A 16,877-nucleotide genomic window follows, 5' to 3' on the forward strand; every position below is an offset into this window, starting at 1 on the left:
TGCTGTCATGTGCTCCATGGAGCAAAGATGGGATATAGGTTTGTTTGTTTTTTTAAAAAAAGTGCTACAGGATATTTGCAACAGGGGCACACGCCTGTTTAATGCATGTTCCAAATCAAATTAATTTCCTAACAGCATATTTCTTAGTTGCTACACTAAGGACATGAATGCTTAAGTGCACCATCAGCTATGCTAGCACAATGTGATGAAACATATTATTGCCGCATCTATTTCTGCCAATGGGCAAAGAATTATTCCTATTGTGTATTCTTCTGAAAATAAAACCTTGCACCGTGGCTTGCACTTACAGGGTATATCCAAAAGGTGGCACACTACTATGCCTTAAGAAGACATTGAAATGGATTTATGCCAAGCAAGGTATCACTACAGCCAGGTATCACTACAGAACAATTTTCAGAATTCCAAGCAGGAGAAAACAGTTCTGAAGCTTAAAGTATACTACTTCCATACGAAAGGTACAGATAAGGTCATAGGTGGTGGTTGTTACTGGTGGTGTGGCTTTCCCCCAATAAATCCATAATCAACAATGAAGCTATTAATTTATGCATATGGAGATATGTGATGCATTGGTGTCCATGTATAGCGTATTTAATATTTGAGCACGGTGTAACAGTGAACCAGAAAAGCACCAAATTTACACTATATGTGAACAAAATTGATCAGATTCATCTTCAGATATGGAGGCATGTGGCATTGCATATGTGTGCAGGTGTGAATGCCCTTGACAGGTGTGAAATGTATCATACCAAGGTATGGTGTGGGTCCTCTATATACCAGACTCTCAGAAAAGGTATAACCAGGGCAAAACAGGAAAAATGGGAATGCCGCAGCATCTGAACTAGGAAAATGAAAGGATTTCCTTCATCAAACAATGAAGAAGGACATGCCTCGTTTCCATGTTTGAAGAAATCAAGATTCCCATTGTTTCCTGCAGCCACGGGGTGGTTACCTGTCTGCTCATTATGCTTTCAATTACCATTGGAAGCATTCAACAGTCAGTGCCCACCTGATCCCCAATGAGGCTTACATGATGCCTACATTAATATAGTTTTGGCACCAGCTAATACTTTTTTTAAAAAATCTCCCAGACCTTTGTACAGTTTGTTTCTGCTGTGTTTTAAATACTGTTATGCTGCTTGTCTCAGTTTGGAGGCAACAAACTGAACTGATTCATTTGTAATGTTTGAAATGCTACTGTTATTATCATCATCATTATCTCTAATATTTCATTATTTTAATTGTTTGAATTCTGTATTAGCTGCCCAGAGGACTTTGGCACCACATGAAGAACTATGAACTATGGCACCACACGTAGAAGCAATGGATATTGTTGGTTCCGAGTCGTCTAACATTCAGCTTCATGATGGCCCTGAGTTCTAGTGTCATGAAAAACTTCTTCCTATTCATTTTCTTCACACCATGTAAACTGTTATATGTTTCTATCATGTCCTGCTTGGTTTTTACCATGGAGGACAAATGGAACTAACAAAATAAGAGTTAGCTAAAGGTAATGAGATTATTTAATTGCCTTCTATTGAAACATCAACTGTCTGCAGCCCCCATTACAGAATTATTCCACCCAGCATCCATGTGACTGAAACTTTGTACAGGCACAGTAGGCAGCCCATTCAGGCCTTTAATGTGCTAATTAAAAAGCTGAATTAATATTTATGTAATCTGTCAGGTGCTGAGATTTCACGGCGCTCTAAATCCAAAAGCTACAATTTTACGAACAATAGTGGCTCTCCTAAATTAGGTTTCTGCATTGCAGCGTTGCTCAAGGTTTGACAGGAAACTTGAACATGTGACGTTACTTTTCTGTGTTATTCAGAAATAAAATCCATGGTCAAGGGCAGCCTTTAAGCTTATATAACAATTTTTACTCTGATGTATTGCCCTTCATTATGAAGGTTTTGGAAATCATTTTAAAAAAGAAATCACATAACCTGCAATACATGCAGTGTATGGTCGAAAGGGGAACACAGTCTGAGTCTTAAAGGTTTGTATATATAAAATAATATTGAGAACATAGGAAATCTCTGCTGGATCAGACCAAAGGGACATCTAGCCCAGTTCTCATGATGGCCAAGCAGATGCCTATACAGTGGTGCCTCGCTAGACGAATTTAATTCGTTCCACAGGTCTTTTCTTATAACGAAAAATTCGTCTAGCGAATCCCATAGGAATGCATTGATTTTTTTTTGATTTTTTTTGCCCATAGGAATGCATTAATTGAATTTCAATGCATTCCTATGGGAAACCGCGATTCGCTAGACGAATTAGTCGTAAAACGCAACCTCCGCTAGAAAAAACCTTTCGTTAAGCGGAAATTTTGTTAAGCAAGGCATTCGTTAAGCGAGGCACCACTGTATCTGTTGGTACCCAAATGATGTGATTATTGTTCTGTGACCATCTGTATTTAAGGTTTTAGATCATACACAACATTCATTTTGCCACATTATCCGGCATCATTGAAAGCATATTAGGTCTTTCCAATTAGACGCTTTCCATTGAACAATTCATGGTAGAGTTTATGAAATAAGTATGGCCAGAGAAAATTTCTAATGAGTGTCTGAGTCAAAATATGCCCTTTGCCCTAGCATTCCTCTATATCAGGCACGTCCAACTTTCAAGAGGCTGTGATCTACTCCCACTATAAAAAAAAAACTGGCAGTGATCTACCAAAGTTGTGGAGCTTTTTTAAGGAGCTTTTTTTAGGAAGCCTTTTTCGGGAGGTCGGTTGGGTCAGGAGCCTGTTGGACATCCCTGCTCTATATGAATGGGATGCCATCTAAAAATCAATTGGGGAAACATGCAGTTTGCTGGCTAACCACATGGAACACAAAACCTCACATGTCTCTTAGCTCGAGTCCTGGAAAGTGGCATTCATGTAGGCCTTTCTGCTGCTTGATCAGAGCAAACTGATCACCAGTATATTAATAGATTACAAACAGTCTTTCTGGTGTGCTTCTCCAGTCTAGCCTAATTTTTTTTTATTAAGTAACAGTTCTCTATTCATCTGTTTAACCCTATGATGAAAGGGGACAGAGATGTGCTCTAATAGCACATCAGTACAGATTACTGAATAGAATAATATGTTAGCCCCTTTTGTATGTTAATACCTTGGCTGAAAGGCAGTGCAGAAATACAGTAAGTAAGTAAGTAAGTTTTGGGGTTGCTGAACTTCTGATGAGCATAGCTGCCAAGTTTTCCCTTTTCTCACGAGGAAGCCTATTCAGCATAAGGGAATTTCCCTTAAAAAAAGGGATAACTTGGCAGCTATACTGATGAGACCTTGCATCAATAATATCTAGAAACTTGCAAATAATGCTGTATCACTGTGAGTTCCCATAGTAAAAGCAAGCAATATTTCCAGGATCTAGCCCCTAGTAACTGGCAAGGGTAAATTTGGGGGGCAAATTATATTACTTGTAGTGTTTCTTGACATATATTCTGGCACGGAATTGTTTCAGGCATTCAAGATGTGTGGGAATGTTGGGCACTTACTGACCCAGAACTGCAAACTCATTCGCCTGTGATTTAGCTTTTCCATTTTTTGGCTCAGTGTTTGATTTGCATGAAGACTAAATGGGTTATTTCTCAGCCGTACAGTATACAAATCTCTGTGCACTGATTGGCTGAAGGATGTTATTAGATGAGCATAGGGATTTATAGCAAAGAAGCCAGGCAAAGATTGAGGGGTGTGCTTCAGCATAATAAGTAGTGCTACTTTTCAGATTGTGGTAGGAGTGGAAATGCTTCACAATGCTAAGAAAAAGCATTTGTAAATGTCAGGGTCCCATTAATATGTTCTCATGCGTATGTTCTAGATACATTTTTACCCTGATCCAACAAGAGTGATAAATGTTTTCCAAGCATGGGTATGGTTTCTGCATTAGCCCCTATATGCTTGAAAGGGTACTCTCTCTCTCTCTCTCTCTCTCTCTCTCTCTCTCTCTCTCTCTCTCTCTGTGTGTGTGTGTGTGTGTGTGTGTGAGAGAGAGAGAGAGAGAGAGAGAGAGGACTGAATTTAGTAAGCAGGGGTGTGTGCAAAGTATTCCTCCTTACACACACAAACATGAGAATTGGCCCTTTAATGTGGTATTTCTTTGGTATTTCTTTTTAGAAAGTCACAGTTTCTGTTGCATTATAGCAGGCATCCCCAAACTTCGGCCCTCCAGATGTTTTGGACTACAATTCCCATCTTCCCCGACCACTGGTCCTGTTAGCTAGGGATCATGGGAGTTGTAGGCCAAAACATCTGGAGGGCCGCAGTTTGGGGATGCCTGCATTATAGGTACCTAATGAAGAGCTCTCTCTTTCAACAAGTCTTTCAAGTGGAGATCTTTATCCTCACCTGCATCTGTATTGGCACTACTTTTTAACTCTTTTTATATGTGGGATTTTTTTTTAAAAAAAACACACACGCTTGTATTGTTTTCAATATGTGAAATTGTTTTTGATTTTTGATTTATTTTTAAAAAATACCCTTGTTTTATAGCTGCAAATAGTTGTAACACACCCTGCGACCTTGTGGTTAGTGGCATTTTTTGCAAGGAAATGAAATACACCGATGGGGCAGCGTGGGACGGGGGAATGGCATAAAATCCCATGATCATATCTTTTTGTGGTGCCAGATTCGTTTCCTCAAATATTCCTCACCAGATTATTCGTTACCAGTTCCACATGCATTCAGAACTCCCACGACTTCAACAGGTCTAGGAATATCAGGCACCAGGTGCTGGTTGAGTTAATTAATGCTTTGCCTTTGGTACCATGGAGACAACATTGCTATCAGCATCCACCACAGGTGTTGGGAGAAGCTGTGTAGCAACTGCATTCTATAAAACAGGGGAGGGGGACATTCACCTGTTAATGTACTGGTTTTTGCAGTGCTGTCCATGAGGGCTCCTGCCTTTTGTACATGCATGTAGGCTCTATCAGGACAAGTGGCCTTGCATCTGCAGACTCAGCAACTCTGAGCATCATTTTGTTGCAGGCCCACATTCTCTACAGAAGCTGCACTGAGGGCCTACATTTATATTTGCTGAGAGTCAGAGGTGTATGTAAGCTCTGATGTGTACATGGAGTGCCACAATAATTTATGTGGCATTTGAAGCCGTCACATGTACAATGGAACTACTGGAATAAAGTTTCTATATGTCCTTAAAAACAACACATTGCATATAACAACTATGTATCTATAGTTGTTATATAATAACTATGTAGCTATGAATACCAATCCTACACACACATGGTATTCTGCAAAGATGCATTTGAAATATTCTCTATAAAGGCATATAAGTTATTATGTTTCTGTATTGGCTCCAAATAAAGAAATAGCTGCTGGATTCTTTCCTGGTACCTGCACAGAGTTTTGGGGGATAATACATCTGAGCTGAGAAGTACAGAAGCTGCTTCCCAAGTTGTGTGGTTTGAGCATAGCTGCCAAGTTATCCCTTTTTTAAAAGGGATTTTCCCTTATGCTGAATAGGCTTCCTCACGAGAAAAGGGAAAACTTGGCAGCTATGGGTTTGAGGCTGTCTTAGCGTAGTTCCACTTTTTAGATACACTTAATTTATTAAACAAACACTATTCCTGCACTGCTAGGACCTGGTGGTGATGCCATACAATAGGGATGAGAGCAAGAAGTACAAGGTCACTGAATACTTAACATTTAGCTCAGGGACAACTTCCTCAACAGAATAAATCAGACTTTTACTCAAGTGCACATGCTTGTTATACTTTATTATCTCCACTTCTCATCCCCCCCAACCAGTCTCTGGTTAGAGCAAACTGTATTTGCCTGCAGAATAATTAATGTTGACACACATCTTTGTTGAGACTGCTATCATTCATATCACCAAATGGGACCTATGTGTATTTTATACAGCTTTTTTTTTTAATGTTACCGAATTCAACATTGTTTTTCCTTCTTGTTGTGAGAGAGCCAATAGGTACTTTAAGTAAATAGTGCACAAGGGGAAAAGCCTCTGACGGTTTATTCCCCCAAGCTGAAATGCTAACATTTGGCCATCAGTTAATTCTTCTTAAAGTTGGACACATGAACTTGGCCTGGCAGCAAGCAGCAACCAATGGAGATCAGAGATATTATACCTGTATGCTGGCATGGTCTCACTTCTTAATGGTCATAACAGAGGAAGCTTGCAGGGTGGGGGTAGAAGTAATGTGTAATACTTTACATTAGTCCTTCAAAATGTCATGCCTGTTGTATTTGGGAGCCTTCCTGTTCATTTTGCTGAACAGGGTCATCGCCCCTAAGTCCTGCCCCAATGGCACTGCTGCCTGTGCACACTTACTTGGAAGTAAGCTCCATTTAACTCTTTGTTATGGCACTCTTATAAATTTCTGCTCAAAAGTAGAGAGGTCAATGGGGCCTTTCCCCAGGGTATACATAGGACTATGGCCTGGGACTTCAAGTACTTATGCATAGGACTGGACTGCAGGAATACATACCCAAGAGCAAACAACAGCTAGCAAGTATATTTTGGCTAACCATTTTTTGTTCTCAGAAGTAGCTGCAGAGATGTTACCTCACTCTTGCAAAAGAAATCTTCTGATGGTTCTAATCTGTGTTGTATTATATTGTTGGCATCTACCTGCCTTGAGAGACAATGGAGTGTGCCTTTAAGGGTGAAGCCATGAAGGCAAAATGCTGCATTAGCAGTACCAAAGTGACTTCCCTGGGGTGCAAGCCTGGACAGTGTGTATGGAGGTCCTGGGATGCCCAAATGACAAGACCCTGTTCTTGGCCTCGCTGATGTGATCCAAAGGTAAGCAGAGCAATGTGTTTGGCACCATTTTGGCTACAGAAGCTGCTGGAAGGAGGTGTTCAAAGCGCCATCCAACCATCTTAGGGACTCCACTCTGGATTTGTATAGGGCTTACTTCTTAGCCTTTTCTTCTCCCAAAGATGTCCCACAAGGCAGCGGAAGTTTAGGATCAGTTTTCTTTATCTTAGGTGAGCTACCTTCCCAGGTTGATGAATTCCATCTGCTCCTGTGTTGTAAGCACACCACTATTAAAGTCTCAGGGCAGGTTACAACAATTTCAAACACACCATTAAAAACAGTTGGGAAAACCCCCTTAAAATTACAGAAAAAACGCAATCACAAAAAGAGTGGTTCTACATAGGTGGCACAGTTTTTCTGAACTGACATGGATGTCAAGGAAGTAGAGCACAGGAATATGAATGTGTGCTTTAAAACCACCCCCACAGAGCAATTCCCATAGTACTCTAGGCACTTAATTAAGGTCAGTAATGGATGTGACTTAGTTATCTCTTAACCACATGATTATATTGACGATCAGGTGCATTTTCATGGTTTTCCAACGCTCCTTGGATTCATTCTAGGCCACGCTAGCAATGATGGGTGTGGAAATGGGTGGGACAGTTCCGACTTCAGATTGATTGATGTGCTTCGATCGCGTGTATGTGGAGAACACCCCTCCCGCCCCTATTGACCTTCTCAGTGGCGATTGAAAATCCTCAATAACCTGACCTATTGGGAGGAGGAGGAGTCAAGGGGGTGGTGGGAAGAGAGAAAAACGAAGCGTGGTGCCAGTGGAACTACATCCCTGGTGAAAAATCTTCCGGTGACATTTCCTGAGACTTTGCAGCAGCAGCCGGGGAAGAAACAGCATCACATTAGCTCAGCAGGGGTGGCTGTTTCTTTTGTGTCTCTGGGCACCGAGTCGATTTCATTCCCGAGTTGCTCGCTGCCTCCCTCCCGTAGTTACCGGGCCCTTGGGTGACTGAGGGGGGTGGCCCCCTCTCTCTCGCCTCTGTGCGTTGGCTCGCATTTGTGCAGCAGCAGCAGCAGCCTCCCCGCCGCCTCTCTCCCCCCTGTCGGAGAAGAGCCAGGCCCAGAGGGGGAGCCCGTCTCCGTCTGCCAGCCAAGTGCTGCTCCCTGGCGCTCAGAGGCTGCTCCATCTCCAACTCACTCCCTCGCGCTGCGCTGCGCTCCCTCTCTCCCTCTCTCATTCATTTCGCCGGCTAACATGAGAGATCATGGCCGCCTTCGGGCTCCTCAGCTATGAGCAGAGACCTCTCAAGCGCTCCCGCTTGGGGCCGCCCGACGTCTACCCGCAAGACCCCAAGCAGAAGGAGGTAACGGGGAGCGGGGGGGGGGGTAAAGGAAGCTCGCGCTTTCGCCCGTTCTCAGCTAGCGCGCGCTTGGTGAGGGGGAGAAGTTTGCCCGGCGGCTACTTGAGAAGGAAGGAGGAGGTGTGGGGGGGGGGAGAGGGGGAGGGGAGAAAGGCGGGTGAGGGGGGGGGGGCTCTAAGGAAAGAGGACATGCAGCGGTCGGGGCTGCGGACCCATTCTGAAGGATTCCGTCGTAGGACTCGGCTTCTCCGGAGAGCGGAGGGGGCGCACCGGGTCTCCGTGCGCGCGCGCGCGCCTGTCTGCCTGGGCCTGACGCACTCCGGGCTCCCGGAGGCTGTAGCGGCTCCCCGCCCCCTCTCTACCCGTCTTCCCGGCTCGCTCGTCCCTTCAATACACCTCCCTAAACTTTTGAAAAATGTCGGCTCCCGAAAGGGAAGCCTCCCTTTTCCCTACCCACCCCCCTCCGCCCGCGCGCGCACACAAACCCTGACTCGCGTTTGCTACACCTGGGCAAGAGCCCCTGGCACCTCGCAAAGGGCTCTCTCAGGTATGTGTAGATAAAGACACCCTTCTTCCAACATGTGGAGAATTGATTTCTGTTCAACGCCCCCTTTCCCCCCACCACACCTGACTTTTTGGGACTACTTGTGTGAGAGGATGGAGGGCCATTCTGAACTAGTCAGTGTGTTTTCCCACTGGAAAGAAGGTGCCTAGGCATCAGGGGTGCCAACCTGAATAAAATATTGGAGGGGGGGAGGCAAGTCCCGCCCCACATAATTGATCACATGACATGGTGCACACACATCATTTGAATGCCAATGCCCATCAACTGCAGGGTGTGTGTGACCCCTTCAAATATTTTATTGTGGGGAGGGGGCAAAGACCCCTCAGCTCCTGAGAGGTGGCTCCTGTACTAGGCATGCTGGCAGACAGGTATTTCCCATGGGCTAGTGCACTTGACTCAGGAGTCAATAAAGCTCCTCCTCTTCCACTTTCAAAACACACGCAGCCACAATCATATGACTTCAAGGCACCTGCTTTTAACAATTAATTGCAACAGCCAGTGGCACTGAATAGTAACTTGTGATGCTATCTAGATATGCTGCTCTGCAATTAACGTGTAATTATTTCAAGGTGGGGAGGAGAGGCTGCTTATTATACAGTAATGGCTACCTGCAAGTTGCTGAGGGATTTGCTTGTTTCCTTCACTCACCTGCTACCAGCTGTAACTAACCTGTTCCCTTCTAAAGGTTCAAGACCACAAGTCACCTGAAAACTATTTCTAGATGGCTAATTTCCAGGTGTTACTGCTGCCTTTGTGTGGCTGCAGGAGGAGCGCGACGTCACTGCAATGTTTCCAAGTCTCTTTCCATGTGGGTAGGCCCTTTCCTCCAATCCAGGGAGAAAAGTGTTGTCGGGAAGGTATGGTGCTTATATGGTACCTCTCTATGGAACTGGACCAGCCCACATGGTAAGTGGCTTGCAAATAATATCCTGCCCCCAAAGCCACTACTTCAATATAAAATTATTGTGCCATCTCTATACATTATGGTGTTTTATAGTAAGCATGCCTGATAAATCTCTCTCCCCAAGGGGATCATAAGTATAAGGGAAACTGGGAAATAGAGGTGGGGGTAAGCACATCTGATTATTCCAGTTACCTTGCCGTATCCAAAATACAGGTGGTGGTTCTGAAGGCTTTGTCGAAAATTTGTGTCACTCAGAACTTTATTATGTAGCTGTAATTTGAGAATTGGCCTTTAGATCTGTTTATTTTTTACTGTGGACTTATTCAAATTATGTTGCGGTTCTTATAATATGCATTGTACATTGGACGGGGAAGTTTTACCACATGTTAAAAAATGAGGAATTGTTTCTTATCCAACCAAAACTTTCAACTTGATACAGTAGTTTCGAGTTGCTTTATACCACAACAGTAAATGTGATAAATGTTGCCACTTGCTGATAATTCACTGTTTAGGTTTGTCAGTGTGAAATGTAAGAAGACTTTGATACACGTGTATTGGACTAGGGAACCAAATTTCGTCTTCATTTCTTACACTTGCCAAAGTCAGGTTGGAAAGTATCGGCAGCGGTTGAAGAAATTTTAATTTCTTTTTGTACTTAAAATTTTCTAAAATGCCTTGTACATACTTGACAGAAGGTTTTTATTTCTCTACTCAAAAGTTTCTATTTACAGTAACCGTTGTTGTTGTTGTTTAGTCGTGTCCGACTCTTCGTGACCCCATGGACCATAGCACGCCAGGCACTCCTTTCTTGCACTGCCTCCCGCAGTTTGGTCAAACTCATGTTCGTAGCTTCGAGAACACTGTCCAACCATCTCGTCCTCTGACGTCCCCTTCTCCTAGTGCCCTCCATCTTTCCCAACATCAAGGTCTTTTCCAAGGATTCTTCTCTTCTCATGAGGTGGCCAAAGTATTGGAGCCTCAGCTTCACAATCTGTCCTTCCAGTGAGCACTCAGGGCTGATTTCCTTCAGAGTGGATAGGTTTTATCTTCTTGCAGTCCATGGGGCTCTCAAGAGTCTCCTCCAGCACCATAATTCAAAAGCATTAATTCTTTGCTGATCAGTCTTCTTTATGGTCCAGCTCTCACTTCCATACATCACTACTGGGAAAACCATAGCTTTAATTGTACAGATCTTTGTCAGCAAGGTGATGTCTCTGCTTTTTAAGATGCTGTCTAGGATTGTCATTGTTTTTCTCCCAAGACACAGGCTTTTTTTTTTTTAATTTCGTGACTACTGTCACCATCTGCAGTGTTCATTGAACCCAAGAAAGTAAAATCTCTCACTGGCTCCATTTCTTCCCCTTCTATTTGCCAGGAGGTGATGGGACCAGTGGCCATGATCTTAGTTTTTTTGATGTTGAGCTTCATACCATAATTTGCGCTCTCCTCTTTCACCCTCATTAAAAGGTTCTTTAATTCCTCCTCACTTTCTGTCATCAAGGTTGTGTCATCAGCATATCTGAGGCTGTTGATATTTCTTCCGGCAGTCTTTATTCCGGCTTGGGATTCATTCAGTCCAGCCTTTCGCATGATGAATTCTGCATATAAGTTAAATAAGTAGGGAGACAATATATGGAACCATATGGAATGCTAAAAAAGAAGAAGAAATTAAAAGGTTGAACATATTCTTCAAATGTTAATAATAAACGTTAACTGCTATGCTTTATTTGGGAAGAATGCTGACTATTAATAACACTGCTTAGCTTACAGAATAGTTAAATATTATATATTTGAACAACAATATAATACAAACACATTGGCCTGTTGCATAACAGTATAATATAAACACATTGGCCTATTGTTTGCTACCATTTTGTTACACTGTGACCAAATTTGAGAACTGATATGAGTGCACAGCAGGGGTCGCCAATGTGCCTTCCAGATATTGGACTCAAGCTCCCATTATTCCTAGCCAACATAAGCTGTGGCAAGGGATTATGGGAGTTGTAGTCCAGCAACATCTGGAAGGCGCACCACCTTGGCGATCCTAGGCATATAGAATGCAGTTTAATGGTTTTCATATTAGCATGACATAACTGACAGCTGGATTCTAACTTGGAATCCCAGTCTTGTCACTTAGGCCATCTTTACTGTTGTACCACATTCTGTGGCTTGGATTATCAAAAACTGGGTGATGCCTGAGATAGTTATAGTTGTTGTTGTTGTTTAGTCATTTAGTCGTGTCCGACTCTTTGTGATCCCATGGACCAGAGCATACCAGGCACTCCTGTCTTCTACTGCCTTCCGCAGTTTGGTCAGACTCATGTTGGTGGCTTCGAGAACACTGTCCAACCATCTCGTCCTCTGTCGCCCCCTTCTCCTTGTTCCAACATCAGGGTCTTTTCAAGGGAGTCTTCTCTTCTCATGAGGTGGCCAAAGTATTGGAGCCTCAGCTTCAGGATCTGTCCTTCCAGTGAGCACTCAGGGCTGCCTGAGATAGTAATCTCTGTAATTATTTTTGATCTCATCCCCACACCCATATCAAAGCCAGCTGCGCTCGTTCGGCTTTCCAAGAGTTGAAGACCTGTGGCCACAGCCAGAGTCTCCAAAGTCTTAGAGTATAAGATTTGGTATATGCAAGAGCTGGCAAATTCAAGAGCTGGCACCTTGGGGAGGCTTGCTGTAAAGAAAAATGTTTTGTGACTCCCCAATTTACTGAACCAAGTTTTTTTTATTATTAAAAACACACACATTGCTTTCATTGGCTTACGTTGTTTCTTGGGAGTATTTCTGTGTGTTTTAGTCTGCTTTTCAATCAAAACAATTTCAAAGTGATTAGATGAGTGGGATGCTTACGTTCATTTTCCCATGATCATCTTGACAAGAGTAAAACAACAACAACATCAAATCTAGGCACACCTGGTGACCTGTGCAAGACCTTGTCATCTTTGCAATGTGATATAATTAGCGACTTTAATTTTAATTTCTGTTTGCAGTAGCAGCAACTTCCCAAACAACAAGGGCCCATGTGGTTAATAATTAAAATGTGTTTCAAAGATATTCCATTTCCTATATACACCGAAACAAATATTTTTAAGAATGGTATATGCTTATCACATGGTCTAATCAATGTTGTGGTTGCAAATATTAAAATGATCCAATGCTAATAGAAATGGAACTGGTTCGGGTGTGCATAACTTGTGAAGCAAACTGAACTCCTATTACTTGATGCTGAAATCGGACAAATACAGTGGTACCTCGGGTTGCAAACACCTCGGGTTACAAACACTTGGGATTACAGACTCCGCTAATCCAGAATTAGTACCTTGGGTTAAGAACTTTACCTCAGGATGAGAACAGAAATTGCGTGCCAGCGGCACGACGGCAGTGGGAGGCCCCATTAGCTAAAGTGGTACCTCAGGTTAAGAAAGGTTTCAGGTTAAGAATTAAGTTTGTAACCACTGTAATGCTAATGACCTGACATTCTGTATATAGCTTTTGTTAAAACATCATTGTTATAAGTAAAGGTAAAGGGACCCCTGACCATTAGGTCCAGTCGCGGACGACTCTGGGGTTGCAGTGCTCATCTTGCTTTATTGGCTGAGGGAGCCGGCGTACAGCTTCCGGCTCATGTGGCCAGCATGACTAAGCTGCTTCTGGCGAACCAGAGCAGTGCATGGAAACACCGTTTACCTTCCCACCGGAGCGGTACCTATTTATCTACTTGCACTTTGACATGCTTTCAAACTGCTAGGTTGGCAGGAGCAGGGACCGAACAACGCAAGCTCACCCCGTGGTGGGGATTCCAATTGCCGACCTTCTGATCGGCAAGCCCTAGGCTCAGTGGTTTAACCCACAGCACCACCTGCACTCTTTGTTAAATATATAATATATGTAATATATTGTTATAAGTACACACTAGTTAAAATAACATAGCAACTGAAGCATCTCCTGAATGTAAAAATGTATTCAATTTGTGGGCAGTCACTGCTGATGGAGGGGTTATGGTAGCATGTGTGAAACTAATTTGAAGAATCATGGGAGTCTGCTGAGAAAGCTGCTGCTCCAACACATGAGGTCATCCCCCGCAGGGTTCAATGTGGAGTTGCCCCCTTTGGATCTTAGAATATCTCTGCTCAGTATTTTCCCATGTGGTGGAATAAATCGGTACAAAGTCAAGATTCGCAACTATAAAATAACCACCACCTTAGAAAACTGGCTGCATTTCCAAATCTCTTACCAAGAGTAAGTCCCTTTGAATTCAGTAGCGGTTACTGTGAGTAAATACACCTTCGATTGGGCTACATTTGTGGAATACTAAATTCAGACCTGCTCTAGTTGTCTGCCAATACTTCTGTGCTAAATTAAATAGGTTGTTTAATGTGAAACACTGTAGGAGGTAGGATAAACTCCCCAACACTTCTGTCTCTATAAACTGACATGGTTTAGGCTATGCCACGTCAGTCCTCTTCCATGCAACAGTGCTTTGAGGAAGTGTTGCTATCTGGACACTTTGCTGCGCTATGTCACTCAAGACATCACTGAAGCAACACAGAAAGGAGTGAAAAACCATTTTTTAAGCCTCTCTTGTACATTGTGAGCTAGGAAAAGACACCAGTGTGGATTCAGATGCTAGGCTCAGTGGGAGCCCTGGCTAGTCCTAAGAACAGCCCACATCGCCACTGGTGCCATGGTTAGATGGAGGGTGTCTGCAACATTGCAGCCCACTCCCAGTTACTTAACAGTAGTTAAGCAGTTGGTAGTGTTTCATTTCTATGAAGACCTTTGGTTTTCTGTATGTGGTGGGCATTTTTGCACTTTAGGAGAAGTACTTTGGAGCATTAACCCAGTCAACAAAGTAGGTACTCAAAATAACGAAAATACAGAACATCCAAATACTGAAGCAGTAAAGTGTCATGGTTGGGACAATGTCATCTTCTTAGTAAACCCCTGGAAAATTTAGTCTGGTAATGAATCCCAGTGTTTCACTGTCTCTGCGTAATCATCCTTTAAAACCATTCCGTTCAGAGCTTAAAAGACTTAACTGCTTCCTAAGTTTCAAATATGTGACTTAAATGTGGAATCTGTTTGGCTGATGTAAATTGCCAATGGGCATTGTTGGTAGGTGACAGCTTTATATTGAGGAAGAGGTCCTTGATGGTATATCGATTGTGGTTGAGTCAGAAAGTGGGTAGAGAAAAGTTTCTTCTCCCTCTCTCATAACATAAGAACTCATGGACATCCAATGAAGCTGGGCATTGGAAGATTGCAAACAGCTAAAAGAAAAGTATTTCTTCATGTAGTGAATAGTTAAGCTATGGAACTCGCTTACACAGGGACAGTGATGGCCATCAACCTAGGTGGTTTTAAAAGAGGATTAGACAAATTCATGGAGGACAAGTTAACCCTGATGGCTATCTTCTGCCTCTGCAATGGTAGGGGAAGGTGCTTTTGTGCTTGAATCCTGTTTGCAGGTTCCCCACCAATGTCTAGTTGGCCACTGTGAGAACAGGATGCTGGAGAAGATGGGGCCATTGGCCTGATCCAGCAGGCTCTTCTTACATTATTTTGTTCTTAGTGTTGGAATACACTACAATGAATTCTTGCTCGAGTTTGTTGCATGGATTGAATCCTCAGTGTGCCCCTTAATCAGTCAACTTTTGTTGGCTATTGAATTTTTCTCTAAAGTTGGGGGTGCTCTCTATAAGATATTCCCAGGGCCTGCTTGAGAGGATAAGCGTTTCCTACAATTGGTTTTAGGACATTTAAAAATACAGTGGAGGGATTTTAGCTTGGAGCCATAGATGACTACATCAGTTATCTTTCATCTTCCCTGCTGGATACGGTATTGCTGTACTGTATCTTTTCCTGAGTACCAGTGTGGTCTTGTCAGTCTCTCTTCACCTCTCTACAGATTCAGGAATACCTGTTATAATTTATTTGATGGATTGCATTGTCTCCAATTGCCTCCCAAAGGACACGATGTCATAGTCGCTGATGGCCTACAGTGCTGGCTAAATTGTTCTGCCATATAGAAGTAAATTTCCCAGAGGCTGGGAATCGGGTATAAATCCCCTTCAAATAGGCTGCAGCAAAGATCCTAAAAATTACACATCAGTTAGTATTTTGGATGTCTGTTCTTAAAATCTATAACTGCTTGCTTCTTGAACGGGAAAATTGGGCAGAGCAAAACCAGGTTGTGGAGAATCTGCCCTGTTCACAGAAGGTCCCTGGTTCAACCCCCAGCTTAGGCCTGGGACTCTCCCAGGACAGACACTGCTACTTAGGGTAGATAGTAATAAGCTAAATGGAACTATGGTCTGACTCAGTACAGTGGTACCTCGGGTTACGTACCTGATTTGTTCCAGGGTGCGGTTTGTAACCCAAACGAGCGTGAAAGCGTGCTTCTGCACATGCGCAGACCGCGCACGCCGCTTCTGTGCATGTGGCGAAAAATTCTTCTGGGTTCTCAGAGTACGCAACCCGAAAGTGCGTAACCCGAAGCAAACGTAACCCGAGATATGACTGTATAAGGAAGCTACTTATGTTGACATAGAAGAATCATCAACATTTTGAAAAGGGGAAAACAGCCTTGGCCAGTGTTCTCTGCTATACCGTTTGATATCAAAATATGTTAAACTAGAAAACAGATGCCTCATCAACCTCGCAGGGATGTCCAACCAGTAGATCGTGATCTACCGGTAGATCCCCAGCTGATCCTGGTAGATCATGGAATCCTTATCATGTACAAAAGGTTATGGGGGGGAAGCTAAAAAACTCTGTGCAATCCTCCCCCCAAAAGCTCAACAACTCTAGGCACTTCCCTCCTTTAAAAAGCTCAACAATTCTGGGCAATCCAGCCCCCCCAATGTTCCTCCTCCCTCCAATGGGTAGATCACTGCCATTTTTTTTAATACTGGGAGTTGATCACAGTCTCTTGGGAGTTGGATATTCCTGCATGGATAGAGATTTCTGCAGAATTTTTTTTGCCACATTCGCTAACGTCAGTATTTGACCTTTGAATCTGGGGAAAAAACAAATGCGGTTTCGAGTTAGGGTAAGTTAATGCTTTTAATTTGACAAATGGAAACTCCATATCCACAGAGGTTGATAGGGATGTTTGCTGGCACCCTTTCATTTCTATTCGTATATAGAGAGCATTTCTGAAGAACCACCAAGCCTTATTTATTTTCCACCCTGCCTTCTGAGTTGGAAGATTAGGATTCCTGCCTATGCAGGGAGCCTCCATTGACACACAT

General features: G+C 43.1%; 1 protein-coding gene across 5 annotated transcripts in view; it reads left to right on the forward strand.

Moving 5' to 3' along the window:
• Positions 1-7,836: 7,836 nt before the first annotated feature.
• The window catches only part of MED12L (mediator complex subunit 12L), a 180,444-nt gene continuing 171,403 nt past the window's right edge, over positions 7,837-16,877 (forward strand). For 3 of the 5 annotated variants that reach the window (XM_088669804.1, XM_035132415.3, XM_088669805.1), the window contains exon 1: positions 7,837-8,152. In XM_088669804.1, coding sequence (XP_088525930.1) covers positions 8,054-8,152 — 99 coding nt within the window. In that variant the 5' untranslated portion in view covers positions 7,837-8,053. The remainder of the gene's footprint in view (positions 8,153-16,877) is intronic. The other 2 variants (XM_088669803.1, XM_088669802.1) reach the window with 2 other exon arrangements.

Source organism: Zootoca vivipara, chromosome 5, assembly GCF_965207765.1.
Source record: "Zootoca vivipara chromosome 5, rZooViv2.hap1.1, whole genome shotgun sequence".
In the NCBI taxonomy this organism is placed as follows: Eukaryota; Metazoa; Chordata; class Lepidosauria; order Squamata; family Lacertidae; genus Zootoca; species Zootoca vivipara.